The sequence below is a fragment of the Nesoenas mayeri genome, assembly GCF_963082525.1.
Source record: "Nesoenas mayeri genome assembly, chromosome: 8".
Classification (NCBI taxonomy): domain Eukaryota; kingdom Metazoa; phylum Chordata; class Aves; order Columbiformes; family Columbidae; genus Nesoenas; species Nesoenas mayeri.
Genome location: NC_137554.1, coordinates 25,394,381 through 25,411,366, shown reverse-complemented (window position 1 = coordinate 25,411,366; position 16,986 = coordinate 25,394,381). Strand labels below are relative to the sequence as shown.

General features: G+C 40.3%; 1 protein-coding gene across 1 annotated transcript in view; it reads right to left on the bottom strand.

Annotated features, from left to right (window-relative positions):
* Positions 1-16,986, bottom strand: part of CACHD1 (cache domain containing 1) — a gene marked incomplete at its 3' end in the record, with an annotated part of 99,461 nt that overhangs the window by 18,292 nt on the left and 64,183 nt on the right. Inside the window, exons 5-13 of the mRNA XM_080348577.1 lie at positions 15,366-15,492; positions 13,141-13,285; positions 11,852-12,068; positions 8,626-8,775; positions 7,333-7,566; positions 4,794-4,943; positions 4,129-4,252; positions 3,541-3,658; positions 1,660-1,828 (exon numbers count right to left, since the gene is read on the bottom strand). Coding sequence (XP_080204703.1) covers positions 1,660-1,828; positions 3,541-3,658; positions 4,129-4,252; positions 4,794-4,943; positions 7,333-7,566; positions 8,626-8,775; positions 11,852-12,068; positions 13,141-13,285; positions 15,366-15,492 — 1,434 coding nt within the window. The remainder of the gene's footprint in view (positions 1-1,659; positions 1,829-3,540; positions 3,659-4,128; positions 4,253-4,793; positions 4,944-7,332; positions 7,567-8,625; positions 8,776-11,851; positions 12,069-13,140; positions 13,286-15,365; positions 15,493-16,986) is intronic.

Here is a 16,986-nt window from a genome sequence, read left to right as displayed (position 1 = left end):
CCACAACATTACTGCTTTTCAAAAGATTACAGAAGCTGTTTGCCCTTAAAAAAAGACTTAATGCTAAAGAAGAAATTACTTATCCATGTTTAGGTTGAGTACAGCAGAAGAAAACAAAAATGAGCACTTTCAATTACAGATAATGAACAAACAGAGAATTACAAGTGCAGAGGGGGAGCTTAACAATAAATGTGTGGCTGTCTGGGGTAATTTCCAGAACAGACTAGAAAGTAAACTCTCCTTGTGCAAAACTACAATACCAGACAGCTTTTTCTTTTGAAAAACGATGATGATGCAGGGCTGGAGGATGCGAATAATGCCTTTTCTGAATATTTGACCCATGGAACCTAATTTCCCCATGTGTAATGGTCTCCAAAGGAAAAAATTCACCAGAGTACGTGAAGTGTTCTGCTTTTATTCACATTCCTCTCAAACGCATCACCATACATCCAGCAACCATATGTACTGCAGTTATCACTCACGAACTTCTATTAAAGCCCTTCATCTGCTTCCCAGACCAAATATTCTGATGTGATTGCATTTTGCTTTGCATGAAGTTTTTCCACTTGTCAGCTTAGTACCGCGTTCTTTGGATATTTTCCATTTATATCTTGTCTTTCTGGATATCAGATAATGAAGACTAGGCACCACATTAAAGAAAGAAAAAAACCTATATTTTAAACAATTGACAAAGCAGTTTCCATAGGTTTGTCAAGTTCCTCCATAACTCCTCCAATCTAATCTCACTTAGTTATTTGTGGCAGTGCAATATAGCTAAGAAAATATCCCAACTGTGCCGCTAATCCATCCATAAGACCTTCAAACCTTGCTACAAACAAAAGCACCTAATTCAGAACTTCTTATAATACAGCATAAATTTTAGCAACACCCCCATGACTAGTATTTCAATATGAAAGCTTGCAACTTACAATGCTTATGTAAAAAAAATCTCTATGTTCTTAGAATATATTATGATTTTTAAGTTCACTATCCCTTCCAAATACACTAGAACTTACACTGCCATGGAGACTCTCCCTCTTTCCAGTACGTCTGAGCAACTCCTGAAATCAGTCAGGTAGAACAGAATCAACTTAGCTTATGAAAAGCAGAAATGTGTCAGTGAGACGAGAATTTTGAATCAGGTAAGGAAGGTCTGGAAACCATCACAGCACAGGAGTTCACAGTTTCCCCCAACAGATGTAACTCCTGACTTCACATGAGTGATGGTATTAAATGGTTCTGGCAGTGAAAAACTTGCATAAGTCAAAAAGTAGCCCTGCACAACTGGCCGGGACTTCATCCTACTTATGTTATTTGTTAATAAGCTGCTTTACAGCCAAGAGAACAGAACTTTGTTTTAAGGTTGCTGAGACATCTCCCATCCCCACTTCACTCTCTGGGAACTCAAGCAAGGCTCATGGTGCATTTCTCTCTTATTTTGATGAGCAATCCCACTGTGTTCACTCATGCAAGTGTTCACCCTTGAGCAGTGTAGCTGTGATCAATGAAGAGCTCTGAGAGGCTTGGAAACAGCCTTGGAAACAAAAGCCTCTCAAGAGGAGAGTATTTCCAGTGTTTCGTGAGAAGAGTTTTACTTTCAGCTGCCACAACTCTGCAGAAAGACGCAGGAGGTCAAGAGGAACAGCAAGAAAGCTTTACCTAAGGTCGCCAGCTGCTTGAAGTGCAGGCAGGCGTTGGGCTGGCCCAGCAGATCCAGTCGGTGATACAAGAGCTTGCTGCTGGGGACAGTGTTGAGATTCTTCAGCTGCTTAACAGGTATTTCTGGCTGTATCACCACAACACACAGAATAAAGGATGTGTCCTGGACCTGAAAGACATGGGCATGTCATCAAACAAACAAAAAGGTGGAGGAGTTACAGAACTTATTTTTTATTTGGCATTCACCCTCTTTCTTTAACCACTCATCCCATCCAGTTCTGGAAGGTGGTACCACGCTTTGCCATGCTCTCAAGGATCATAATTCCCGCTCTCTCTCAAAACAGACAACTCTTTTTCAAAGCAGCTAATACAGAAACACGGACTTGATCCCACAGAAAACAGAGAGAACAACTGTGCAGATAAAATTTTCAAGCTGTGTTGGTGTCTATGCAGGATACAAATACTTGTCTTCAGTGCTCTGATTACTGCAACTCAGTCCCACCAGCCACATTCCAATCTGTAACCATCCTGTATGGACCAGAGTTGTATTAAAAATACTTTTCCATAGTCTATGCACAAATATTTAGTTTTCAGGAAAAAAAGATTACATTAAGACCTTAATTTTGTTGCTCAATTAGCAATAATTTCTAACACTGTTTTGTGGATACTTTTTGAAGTGTTATTAACAGAGGAGAGATTTCAGGTGCAGAGTTGATAAAACACACTGGTATTCCCTTTATGAAGAATACAGACGAATTAACTCTCAAAAATAAGATTTTATCATTACCACTCTTAATTGTGTGCTGCGTGTGTCACATGCTTTACTGGTTTGTATATTTTAAGTATCTTATAGTACATCAGACTAGCAAAACCTGGAGTTACCCAGCTGCTCTGCAAGGGTGTTTGATATTTAATGTAGCATTACAACATTAGAAAATTAGCTCCAGACGCCCTCCTATGTGAAGTTCTGTTACACAATGACAGATTTAATCTCTTAAAAACTCCTCAGCTTAATCTTTTCGGTTGGATTTAACTTAATACTGTGAAATGATCCACAAGTACCCTCCTAAGTTTGTTGGCACAAAAAAGTAGCCAATTATTTCTGACATCAGAGAAAATCACCTGGATTATATTGACCTTTACATTCCATTTTAATCCCTGGGTCAAGATTAGTGTTCAGATATGTTAAACTGAAGAAAGGAAGACAGCTGCTAGAAGCTCTCTTAAAGCTCTTACAACTGGGAATAAAGCCTGTTGCATACACATCGTATTCGGTTTCAATGAAAGCTCTGATATAACTAATGTTTGTAAGAAAAGTGTTAAATTACAGAAAACACTATTAGTGGCTGCTGATATAGCTCTGAGAAAAAGATCAGAATGAGAAACTGACATTTTCCCAATTATATTCATTAATGGATTGTACTACTCTACCCCTCATATAACAGTATTAAGTAAAGAATGACTTCATGATGAACACCACCTCGGCCCTGTACTCAAACAAGGTTTCTGTAAGTATTTATGTGTCACCTGCCTTGCAGTGTGACATCCAAACCGGGATAGATTTACTTCCATTGGGAACGCACGAATATAATCTCTATGTGACTGTACATTACATCTGTCTTATGAAATGAGTCCCTTGCTGAAGCAAGAACACAGACATGTCCATACAGACACGTCTCTGAAGATGACATGGTAAAAAAACTGAAATGGCAATTTCACTGGTTCATCCCTGTAACAAAAAAACCCACAGTCACGTGGTTTCTGAGTAATTCAAACCTTTCGTACTTCAACATATAGCAATACTTCACTATATTCAATGTACTCTTCAATATATGAACTTACTCTAAGTCATCCTGCAACAGCGTCACCTGAAGTCCTTACCATTTTCCAGGCATAGCTGACATTGTAGGCTTCTTTCCCAATTTCTCTCAGTTTGTTTACATGCCAAGACAGTGAGGAGTTCACAGGAACCGTAATGATCTGGCTGCCCAGGGGAATGCTATATTGGCAAATAAAACATACAGCATTTTATTAAACGCCGAGAAAGCTCTTACATGAAACCTATTGACTGTACATTTATAAAAATATCATAAGATATGAAGACACTGTTATCAGTCTCAGGTGAAGAGAAAGCGTATATATGCTGAAAACGCACTTGTGTACCTCCACCCTTTAGTTAAAACACACACTCGGATTAGACAAAGGATAAAGAAATACCCAGATCAAACACTGGAAAAGAGGGAGATTAGAAAGAGCATCACCCAGCTCAGCTGTAGAAACCACTGAGTACACCAGATGGTAAAAGGAACAAAGTTGGAGGAAAAAACAAACCAGAACTGTTGCGGTGCGGAGGAAATCCGTCCAAGTATCCAAATAGTGTTGGAAAGGGAACCTTACCTTATATTCCCTTAAAACAATTCTAGTGCCCTAGGACTGCTAATGTTTAGACCTGCAGCTCAGATTTCTTACCTAAGGATGTTCTGGCGCACCAGCTCAAATTTCGGAATGTTCTCGTAATGGATGATATCTGTGTGGAGCGGTGGCTCAGACAGCAGGTATGGCCTGGTAAGGGATGGGTGCATAAGAGTGTATCCTAAAAAATAAAGACACCAATCCATACATTGAGTGCATTATAAAAACTGAGCCCAAGGTGAATATTTATAGGAAAGAAAAAAAAATACAGTAACTCCATACAGTTTTGCAAAAGCTTAACAAATGTCAGTGAACAAGCAATATTATCAAAGAAGTTGCAAGTGAAGAACTAGATAAGTCACAAATGAAAGACATCTCGAAGAATCAAGAAATAAAAAGAGGTTGGGATCAGAGGAAAAGAGCTGAACATACACATACACCAGTTTTTACAGAAAACCTCTATGTCACATATGTTGAACATCTCAACAGCAAGTAAGCATTTCCACATCAAAACTCCAGCATGGAATTTTCAAGTCGTGAATCCACCTACAGTCCCCTGCAACTCTCAGGCAAAACTAACCAAACAATGTGCAATTAATCTTTTAATAAATATTATCATTCATTACATATAGACTATTTAGTGACATGAGAATCAAGAGTTTCCTTTTGATGGTTAATGACCTCAGTGGGACTAGAAGAGATCATCTGAGCCACAAATTTACCTTTATTATCAATGAGGAAAGTGTAGGAACCCAAGGAGTCTTGATAATAGGTGACGTCTTCCAAGATATATGCGAGATTAACGTCTACTCCAACAATCCCAAGGAGCAGGTTTCCAAAGTAACACGGTTTACTTACAGTCATTATCAGGCCTTAGAATGAGAGAAATAACACAAAGCCATCAGCAATAATACCTAGTTAATTATTTTTAGAGGAAGCAGAGCACGCACTTTGCCATTTCAACATGTTATACGGTTAAATTTTACATAGTATTCCTTGCTAGAATATGGACAAAAATTGGCACACCTGCAGGGAAGCCAAGCAGCTTATCTGTTGTCTGTCTTCTTTTAGCCATTCTCGCTAATTAGTTAATGTCTGTATTTCTGATAGTGACCTAAGGTACATTTAATCTATTTATTAAAATATACACCACAATTAACATTTTGAGGGTCTTTTTCAGTCTACGAGTCGATGCCTTGCAGATAAGAAATGCATTTGCATGAAAAGCCAAGACAGTGCTTTTTGTTCCTTTAACATCATTTAAGGCAATTTAGAAAATAGGGGGAGGAGGGAGGAAGAGAATTTGTACTTGTAAAGCAACAAGAGGGGTGAACTATAGCTCATTTAATTGAGAATATTAAACCTCCTCTGCCTAACTAAATCCCAGTATGACCACTTGTCCTGGGAATCATACCCATAATTGCACAATGGTTTGAGACGCATCTTGTGCCTGAGGTGGGAACTCTCAGTAATAACTTATTTCTCTTAGTTTCTACACCACTGCTATTTGGAAACTCAGTGACTGTTTTCCTTCAAACCAATATAAAATTAATTTGCATGCATAAGCTTTTAAGTACACTTCATTATTTATGGAAGACAAAGCTCCTCTATTGCACCATTTCTAATCCTTCTGTTGCTCAGATTTTCCATTATGCTCAGATATGACCTTGTGAGAGACTAATAACACAGCTTAATTACTGAGGTTAGGAAATCCAGAAAGTAGCAAGCACCCTGACTCAGAAGAGATTTGCTCAGGAATAGTCTTTGTTTTGGGACTCAACACACAAGGCAAATGCGCAACCTGAACTCAGCAGCCCTTGAAAACTCTTCAGCATAACCCTCAACTGCTCCGACGTACTGGCCAAACTAAGAATACGCAAAGGATCCTCCTGCAGTGCACAAATTAAACTGATTTCTGCATTCCTACATGTGTGTCATCTTATATACACAGGCTTGTACTCTCCCAGAAGTCTCTTTCAATATCTACACCTTTAGTCTCTCCATTACTGGATGCAGTGGTGAAATGAGGTAAAATTGAACACACAGTGTTTGGTAACATGGCATCTAGTTTTAAAGTAAAAGGGCAGATCCATGCGGCTTCCCACCACGTCAGCATAAACTAGAAACTGACGGGAAAACCAGACTGCAGACATCTGCTGCATTAAAATATTCTTCAGGATGCATTCACAGTCTATGGAAAAAATTGTCACCCATTAAATTCCATTAAATTCATTGTATCCCTCACTCCAGACTAGCTGGGCCAGGATACAGCCTCGAGTTGCACCAAGGGAGGTTGAGGTTGGATCTGGGGAACAAATTCTTCCCCAAAGGGTTGTCGGGTATTGGAACGAGCTGCCCAGGGCAGTGGTGGAGTCACCATCCCTGGAGGGGTCAAACAGACAGGAGATGAGGTTCTCAGGGACATGGGGTAGTGGCAGTGTTGGGTTAATGGCTGGACTTGATGATCTTAAAGGTCTTTTCCAACTAAAATGATTCTGTGATCACCAGCCAGCTCAGGTTTCCTCTACCGTTCAGTGCCGGGGACAGAGCAAGAGTGCTGAAGCTAACGGAAGAGCTGAGGAGAGCAAATCTTGGACAATATTCAATAATCTCTCTTTGTGCCATTTGTTAAGCCCCTTCTTTACACGGGTCTGACTGCCAGTGTCCGGCATCCCCATCCTTACAGACCTGCATCACGGAATTGGTGCTAAACCAGTTGTGAAAAGCCATGGCTTGGGGTGCAAAGAGAGAAAAGGGGAACAGCAGCAGGAAGGGTGACTCCACGGTCATGTGCGTGGCTCTGCAGGGAAGAGAGGCTCCAACAATAACAACTTTTTCTCTCCTCTGCTGTGGGGTCTGTGCAACCCCCTGAGTCCACCTGTAAGACCTCCAGACATACAGAAGGACTGAAATAATTAACCCTGCAACAGTGCAGCGTTGTCGGGGCTGTCAATTCAACATGACAAGATTGCTTCCCTTGAGGACATGGCACTTCCCTCCACAAATTAAATTATGGATGCTGTACACATGTAAGAACAAATTCTACCCCTGAGAATCCAGTCGGAATCTATCTATTCCTTTCCTTATTACCACTGTTTTTCATGACCAGATCTTCTGCAGATAAAAAACCTACCGACATGAAAGGCTAATTTGCCTTGGGAACACACCTAAAAGCATCACCTCATAAGACTATAGTACATGTAAGCAAAAAGGAACCTAATATCTGACATTTTTATACCTAAATTCAGTGTAAGCACTTACCATCTCCCATTTCATCTGAGAAAGGAAGGCTGAAGACCGCCTCATCAATCATTCGGTTGGGGAGGTTTGTGTAGAATCGGCCAACTGTGGTCTCCAGGTTACTCAGCTGGTTTAGGACCATCATGCTCCCCTTGACCACGGGCAGGGCTGTTCGGTCTGGCACCCCGTACTTCACTGAGTTCTGCTCTGCCAGGTCTCGCAGAAAGGCCAGTTCCTTCAAACCTGTCACCCCCTCTGAAACAGAGACACGAGAAATAGAAGGAGCTTATTTTCCATCAAGACTTCTGCATCTTACTCCAAAGTGCTGTCAATAAAAGCAAAATGATACACATGCTGTACTGTAGGACTGAATATACTATTTAGGCAATAAGGTAAAGTGATGAAAGACTTGTATCATTTTAGGAAAAGTAAATACCTAGTTCAAAATTTACTAAGATTGCCCTCACATGCTGTTGCACGATGCAAAAATTCAATGTGCCGTTCACATCACCACTTTAAACAAAGATCTTCTAAAAAAGACCTAGGTGACCCATAAATCCACAGGACAGCTCTTTGGTCTCCACCGGTGGCTGCTCCACACACAGGACCAAAAGCGTATTGTACGCCTCTGGAGACAGTAGGCTTTGTTCTTTAGCTTAAACATTAAAGCTTCACATTTTACATAAGTCTCAGGCTCAATTCCTGCAGACAATGTAATACTTTTGTACATACTATGTCTCAAATGAGTATTTAAATTTGCAGCCAAATGATACATTGCCTTCCTTGCCTAGAGTCTAGGTGCAGCTTTTAGTAACACAACATACAGCCTTCTTACTAAAAATGCTGCATTGGAAAAGGCACAGGATGCCAAACTACTCCGTGTGTGATCTTCATATTTAACTTCGCTCCTAGGTTGGGTCCTAAGTTATCAAAGCACTTCAGATTACATTTGACGTTGGCTCATGACTGAAATAAAAGCCCTTTTGCTGCACCAGGAAACACAGGCAGTGTCAGGAAGGTTGACAGTTGCAATTGTTATCAAATTTAATTGAGTCTGGTTGCCACTAGGCAATTTAGGCAATAATACTTTATATCCTGAGCAGCTGCACTGTGATATATAAGCATATAGTGGGGGCATATAATTTCACACACCAAAGAGAGAACATCTGGATGCAGCCTCTGGATTACACCGGCCAAAACCCATCAGCGAACTGCTCCCAGTAAGGCATGGAATTACATTTGGATGAGCTCAATAAAAGAGCTGTACAACGAAAGGGAATTTTCATCCACTGGAAATACAAAAACATTTCTCACCGTTCATAAGCGCATAAGTAAGAATCATTACTGAGTTATTGAGGAAACTGTTTTCTTCATTGATGACACGTAGAGTGGCTTTCTTATCATCTTCCGAGGAATCTTTTGATGTAATCCCAGCCGAGAGATAAATTATGACCATATCGGTATCTAAAAAGAATTATATAGTGAGAGAGCAGAAAGTGCATTAGATTTTTAACTCGGGGAAGTCGTAGTAAGGGCCCCTACATTTTCTTACAACTATATACTGCCAATGGCTTCATTTGTGAGATTCACAGAAATGTACGATGGATAAACACACTGCAGTTTCATGAATTACATCCTTCATTGTTAAACTTCTATTCACATTGTTTAAGAAAGATCTGTTGGATCTGGTGCCTACCAGCCACCCAGAAGCACCATGGCTTGTTTCTCCTGAGCAAACCCCACAGGCACCTTCTGGCCCAGCTGCAACCAGGCAGGAGCGTGGAAGACACTCTAAATCCACGGAGAAGGTTTAACAAAAGCGAAAAAATAAATGCAAGCTTTGTCTCCTGACCCACTGTTCTTCTCCTGTCCTGCAATTCTACAGAGCAGAGCTGCGCTGCATCTGATGGTATTTCCTACGTGAACAGTGTGTGGTGCCTTGCCAGCCGTCGCTGCTGCCGCTAGTGCTGGTGGTCACAGGACCCTCCTCATCCTCCCTTCCAGCAACATCTGCCTGTGCAATCCAATCAGCCTTGCAGCAGCACGGTGGTGGGTATCCCACAAAAGCCCCCGAAAAAGACCTTTTTTCACCCCCTCCCGCTGTGGTTCAGTCCCAGCCTCGCAGGGCAGTCGCTGGAGGACGCAGCGGGAGGAAAAGCACCCGACGCCTTCGTGTGGCACAGGCTGGAGAATAACGCTTGAGAAACGTGACGCAGCACATCGCCGTTCCTCATCGGCTCCTTTCCCAGGGAGCCGAACACGTTTTTCAAGCTGAGCATGTTCTCGGTAAACGGCCTCAAAGCCTTTGAACACGTAAATTCAAATAATTGTTACACACCATCCTGTTTCATCATATTATATCTCAGTATTAAAAGTGGTTTATGCATGTAGTTAAGACACTTGTAGGGATCATACAACACCATATAACCCCAAGTACAGGAGGTTAGTTGGTTATACGCCATCTTTGTTGTCTCATCTGTTTTTTTTGTGGTTTTGCTGTGGAATGTTTTAGATAGGTACGAATGCTTTTACTTGTACATTTTGTCATCATACTTGAAAAGAATTCCGGCCAGATTCAGGTTTTGATACAAACAAGCTAAGAGGAGCTGTTAATTTTAGGGGAATTTCTGCTCCCCCCCCCCCCCTTTTTTTTTAAACAAGCTTTAAAGCTAGGAAAAAAAGCAAAGCCAAGTATTAATACAGCTTTGGCTGTAGTTTAAGGAAAATTGTGTTTCCTAGGCTACAGTACAGCTATTATATACTGCAGGCAAGCCTGATGCTGCAGACTAAAAGCTTTGCGAGCAGGACTAACATAAGACAGTCCTAAGTCTGCACTGGGGATCAGTGCTGAACAGGTTTTATCATTAAACAGCTGATCATCCTACACTATTTGATAGACTACACTTCAACAGCAGAAAATGGCCCTTATATTCAGTGTATCATTACGGCACCCATCAATAGTGCGTGTGTATAATATATTCATACACTGCAATTTTTAATTTTGTTTTTAATATATATGTGCACACATATGCACTCTACCTATTTAATCAGAGTGTTTTCAGGGAATGTTGGTACTCAGTGGCAGGAAATTCCGACGTGTTCAGCAGCACAATTCTTCCACCTCATACCAGTCATTTCCTCCTCAACTCTTTCAGTGTGAATTCAGGAGTGAGGTTGTATCTCAAAAACTTCCCTGACACACCCACACATTGTTCTCCAGGAACAGGATGTTAGAAAATTAACAGTGAAATGAATTATATTTTTTTCTAAGCTTATTTTTCTTTTTTAGAAAGATAAAAAGATTATTTACACGAAAATGAGGCATGTTCTATAAACATCCTCTTCTCAAACGTAATGCATCTTGCCCTATGAATTCTGAAGTTCGCTGTATACACATTAGGTCTTCAAAATCTTTAACGCTTAGAGAAAACCTAAATCCAAAGCATCTGCCTTTTTCTGTACTTGTGCCCTAAAAATAATTGTTTGGTATGAAACCTAGTAAAAGTATGTGTTTTCACATCAATGAAGAATGACAAAACATTCTAATCCTAATACACAAACAGTGCCAAAGAGAAAAGATCCATAGGAGGCTGCTGCAAGACTCTACAGCTGATGTTCTTGGAATAACTACTGATGATTAATGCACCTTATTCCAGCCAGATTCAGCAGTGCTGGATTTTCTTGTTTTGATGTTTTATTTTCATCATTTTGCTAGAGGATGATAAAGACCTGCCCCTGACAAGCCATCTTTCAGCTGAGCAGTGTACAGTCAGATAAGAGCTTCATCTATAGCCTAAAGTTCAGAAGTTGGCTGAACCTTTAATGTTAAAGGCATCATTTCATGAACTGAAGGAGTCACATGAAGTAGGAGCACATCTTAGTCTTTGCAAAGCACTTTCATCCCTGGGATGTTCTTTTTCACTTTCTTCTGTTCTGAGCTGGTGAAGAATTTGCATCTGTTGGAGCAGGCACAGGACGAAGCAACGCGAATGGGTAACCCTGATCTTGGGAATGGGAAGGAGAAAGCCCATAATCCATGCACCAAAATTCAGGAGGTTATTCTAAGATGAAGGACAATTCAAGCCAGGCCAACCTCACATTGCATAAAATTTCACCCAAAATTGGTATTCTCAAAAACCCCTTTTCCCTGAAAAGCATGGGCCACTTCCATAGGATTCCAGTTGGGTGAATTACCCACATATTTATGTTTTGGCAATAAGTCAATGAACCTGGAGCAACAGCAATTGTCATTAAAAGGACATCTCTCCACACACCTTTGGGAAATAAGTCAGCTATCAGGCAATCCAATCCCGCAATTCCATATTATCATTCAAAAGAAAGTCAGCAAGTGAAATAAATTAAAAGGCAATGCCCATATTCAACAGCTGCTCATGCTGATTCCAGATCAAGTAAATGCTACTTAATAATATGCTTTTTTTTTTAATATTCAAGACATTACACTCTGTCAAAGTGAGAATCTCAAGTCAGAAAACATTTGCAAGCCTCAGAAATAATCAGGATTGCACAACGAAGGACTTACTTCCTTGGAGTCTGGTGCCATTGTTTGTATTTCGGATCAACTGGAAAGCCTTTTGAAATCCCAGGGCGTGCTGCGTGGGGCTGTCAGATGACTTGATACTGCTAACGAAGGTGGACATCTTCCTTTTTGTCTCACTAGTGGCAGGAGACAGAAATGTCTTATAGCACTGATCCAGCGAGCAGGTTCTTGCTGTGTCTGCCACGGTTAACACTGAGATCTTGAAAGAGAAGAAACTATATTGGATTACCTTGCCATTTCTAATTCTTTACGCGCTGATATAGAAAACACAATGATAAGCCAACTGAAGAGATTCCAGGGATTTAAAATTCAATTGCTAAAAAATAAATGCTTGAGGCATAAATCCACCCAATTTGAAAAGGATTAGACTTAGACTGAAATCTCTTTTTCTTGAAATCACCATTTCTTTCTCAGATGAAGTCAGCTTTGCTCTGCTCGTATATAATAGTTAATACACAGATAACTGAAAACAAAATCGGGAGAGAGCATTTTCAGGAAAGCCTTGAGTGCCTATAGAAAAGTAGAGTGCATGCAGAAAATGAAAAAAACCCAACTTCTAAGAACTTTTCATAGGGAAAGCATTATGTTGATTTAATGCGTCAGCCAAAGTGAGCCAAATCTACCATCAGTTTTTAGCCTGTAAATAAGTAATGGCACATAGTGGTAACACTTGTATTAATATACACATAACATCCCAGTCTTATTAAATGAGTGGCATATTTTATTGTAAATTACAACTGATGCAAGACAGTCATAGAATTAAGCAGAAATTATATACCTGTATAACAGGTTTCATAACCACTGAGCTACTGACCAATGTTTTAAATGTATTTTCTTCATTATAGGTCTATATTAAGACAAATACTTTCGACACTTACATGAAATTACTATTAATTCTTCTAAACTACAAGCATTATTTTACAGTATCAAAACTTTCTAAAAGCACAGAAGTTTGAAGCTTTTTTCCTGTACTACTAATGAGAAGACTTAAGGCGAAGTTTATAATCCATTTGCCTTTAAAGATGACTCAGAAACAAGATTTTGCCTTAGATCAGTGGTTTTCACTTTTTTCCAGCCTACGGATCCCCAAATGTTTTCTCTGTAGTAATACAGGCTTCCAAAAGTGAGTTCAAGCCTTCATCAGCCATTAGAGGCAGACCACAGATCTCTATGAGCTCATGGACCACAAGTTAAAAACATTGTTTTGGATGAAAACTGAAAACGCTGAGCATGGTTGAAACCAATCAAAATACTCTCTGGAGAAAGCTTACCTTATCGTGTTCATCAATGGAGCTCAGAATAACCTGAGCTGCATCTTTGGCAATCTGGAGCTGCGTCTCTGTGACTGAAGCCCCGTGGTCCACAATGACAACAATGTGCTTGGACTGAGGTCGAACGGTAGAAACATAGACAGGCCTGAAGGGGAACAAAACCCAAACCACCCTCATCAGGTATATTCTAATTGCCACTGAGAGGTTTACAAGTCAAAATATTACAGGAATTTTTGCCTTTATGAAACCTTCTACTAAGAAAGACAAGCTGAGAACCTGAACACACAGAAAAGGCCCTTCACTCTCTTTCTGATTTTTTTAACCAAATCAGGTGTTAGATCCTACTCCCTCTGTCACACCAACCACTTTCAGCTAGGAATAAACAATTTTGCTGACGCAACAGCAGCATTTGGGATTGCAGCAGCTCACATCACATTTTGGATTAAGTGTTGACAAGGAAGAAATGCCTCATGACAAATGTTGGGTGCCGGGAACCTTACATGTACAAGTGCAATAGTGGGTATTTGCTGGTTACATGACAAGTAAAAACCTGTGCAGCTGCGCGGAGTTGCGTTAGCATAGAGTGTTCGGTTTATGGTAACAAGGGAAGGTTTCTTGCCAAGAAAGGGTTTTCTCTTGGTGCTCTGGGATGCATTTCATGCGTATCATGCTCCACAGCCCCTCGGTACTGTGCAGTTTCAAGCCCCGGGGCCGATCTGCGTTAACTCTGGTGAAGTCTCTTGGTGCTGCCATGTGTCTGTTTGTGCTAACATCAAAAACAACTATTTTCAGTGAAGCAGAAATCCAGTTCAATATTGTGAGAGAAGTGTGAAAGGTTTCACAAGCTCTCATGACAAGGTTTCAGCCTGGAACCAATTAGGAAGAGCTTCAGCATGGAGGAAGAACTAAAAAAAAGACAAGACTCTCAAAGTTGTTTAGAATCAAGTCTGAGTTTTGGGATCTAAATTTTACTGTATCAAAGGCAGCCAGAGTAATCTTATTAAGGAAACACAGAAGATTTTAGACAAGGCACTGCAATAAACAACTGGCACAAATCAGTTCTTAATTGTAAAATAGCCTGCAGCTCTACACTGGTATTAATACCTGGAACTTAAATAGGGCCTTTGATCTTCAAAGCACTTAAGTATTAACTGATTAACCCATCCAAACTATGCTGTGAAGTAAATACTAGCAAAAAGATATCCCTTATTCAGCTACGGAGAAACTGTGACCAAGACTAAGTGAAATTTGGGTGAAATTATCAATGGTTCTAGAGTCAAAATTGTGATCAAGCCTGAGGTACGCCTGGTGCTCACATCTTCAGGCCACACCTTTCCAAGACCACAGAAAATTTAATCAAGCACAGACATTTCAAGCTTTGATGACACATAGAAGATAACGTCTGTAAACATTCGATTACTCAACAGGGACAGGTAACCAAAACACTTTTTAGTCTCTGTACACTCGGCTACGTAGAAACATACCTGGATGTGCTGATAGTTCCTCTGCAAAGATTAATTAACTGGTACAATTAGTTAATATGCGACCAGAGATACTAAAGCCACTGCACCTCCTCAGAAGATTCCACCCTTGACTCTTGATCAGTCCCATAATATTGACAGCAAAGGCCAGGGAAAAAGTTCTGCACTGCAACTGCTCTATGCCTACAGAATAGGAATATTCCCCCAGGCAGAAGAACCACGTCACCATTTGATCCTTTTTTCTAGTTTTCTTAGTAGAAAGTTTCCACTACTGTTGCTTCCCTATTATCCACAATGTGCCACTGGAACCTCAACTGGAGATTGGAGAAATGCTCCTACCTGTGCCCTCGCCAGTGTCTCAGCCTTCCTCCTCTCCCCAAAGCAATCCACATCCAAACCCGCACAACACAGCTTCCCTGCTTTATTAACAGGGGTCAAGTATGAGCCAAACACAAGACAAATTTTGCCTACGGGCTGACCTACAATTCACAACTTACTGCTATTTACAGCTTATTTGATTTGGGAGAGGTAAGGAACTTGTACATGATTTTATTTTACATCAAAGTTTCTTAGAAGTGAAAACTGGCACTTTAAAAAACAAACCTAAGAAAACCCAAGGGACCCCATTAAAAGTTACCGGTGAATGTTGTCATCTTGGCAAAGCATAATGCTGTAATTAAATCAGTGCTTGTGGAACCCAATTTTAGTGCTTTGCCCACTAAATCGTAAGGAAACAAATTGTACCTGCTGCGGTGTTCATAGCTGCCTTTGCACCGGAACTTGTGGGCTGGGAAAACGGTGAAAATGCCTTCTTCCGAGCTGAAATACTGCCACTTAATTCCTGGATTAGACTTCAGATTATCAGCAAGAACTGAAGGTTGGAGAGAAAAATGAAAAACAAAGTAGAGTTACAAAGGGAGGTCAAGCTTAGAGGTAGGTTTATTGTAGGTGGCTGGAGAAGAATAACCTGGGTCCCAACATCAACTACAAGCAGCTCTATTTGAGGACTGATAGAGCTTCACGTCTGATTTGCAAACAGCTAAAGGCCCTGGAAGCTTAACACTGGACTTGATAGATTTGTTTAATAAATGATGACAATTCCTGAATCTCTGAAGTATAACTGGGGACCAAGAAGCCAAGGCAGGAGCAAAGAAGGAAGAGATTAAAGCAATTATATACAGTAGGTATACATACATACATTTACAACACATTGTCCACGTAGTTTTCATAAAGAAAAAACGCTAATGTTAAAAAAAATCATGTGTTCTTTATACTGATGTAACTCCAAAATATTAAATAGATTTGCTGCCTACAGCTCTGTAACCCAATCTGTTAATATTGCCCATGCTGACTTCTGCTTAAAAAATGTCTACATGAACATTTAGCAAAAATAGTTTTACACACAAATGTGGGTCAAGAAAAAACTCACAGTATAGAAATAGTTGAAAAGGTTTAAAAAAAAACAACAGGGAGACTCTTTCTTTTTGTTCATCATGCCCTCCTGTTTGCATGAGGGTAGATGTGTACAGCTTCCACTCCTGGGACTCAAGAATTTCCCCATGTTTCTCATTATCCCTGTGCCTTAATTACAAGGCTGTGAGGCCCTTATGTTAGGAGAAACAGCCACTTTTCAGGAAAAAAATAGTGTCTTTCTTCAAAGGGTTCCACAGTGGTCACACTCTGCAAGCGCTACCTGGTGGGTGGTGGCTCCACACTGGTCCCACCCGCCTCACCGTGAGCATCTCCACCACGTTCCCGTGTTCAAGATCAGAAAATTCAGAAAGAATGATAATAACAGCTCTTAGCATATATCACAACATTCCTCTAAGTCCCCTCTCTGGCAGATAATTATTAGTAACTCGTTGCATGGACAAAAAGTGAAGAATAAAAAGATAAATAGCACGTTCCCGAGTCGTATGGTCAAGCAGGAGCTAAGCTCAGAAAACAAGTACAGGGTATAGACCTCAAACCCTCCTGTAGTTTATAGGGCATATTAATTCTCTTTAAAAAATGCTTACTTTCCTATTAAAATAATCTTCAAGGAAGCACTACTTAACACTAACAATAAAAGTCTTTCAAAAGCTCAGTGATATTAACAAAACTGAGCACATTGGTAAAAACACAGAACAGGACCAAAACTTGCAACCAAGTAATGCAGGTACCCCAGGGCCAAGACGCTCTGTACTAATAACTTAAAGATATTTAATATACCAAGCTGAACCAGAGCGAACAGATATTATGGAAATCTTGAGCACTCAGAGCCCAGGTGGGGACAATCGTGTTTGACTCACCTGAGCTTAAAATACATTTAAAAAAAACCCACCCAACCAAATAAATATAAGTACTCAATTGTCATTTCTCCTCT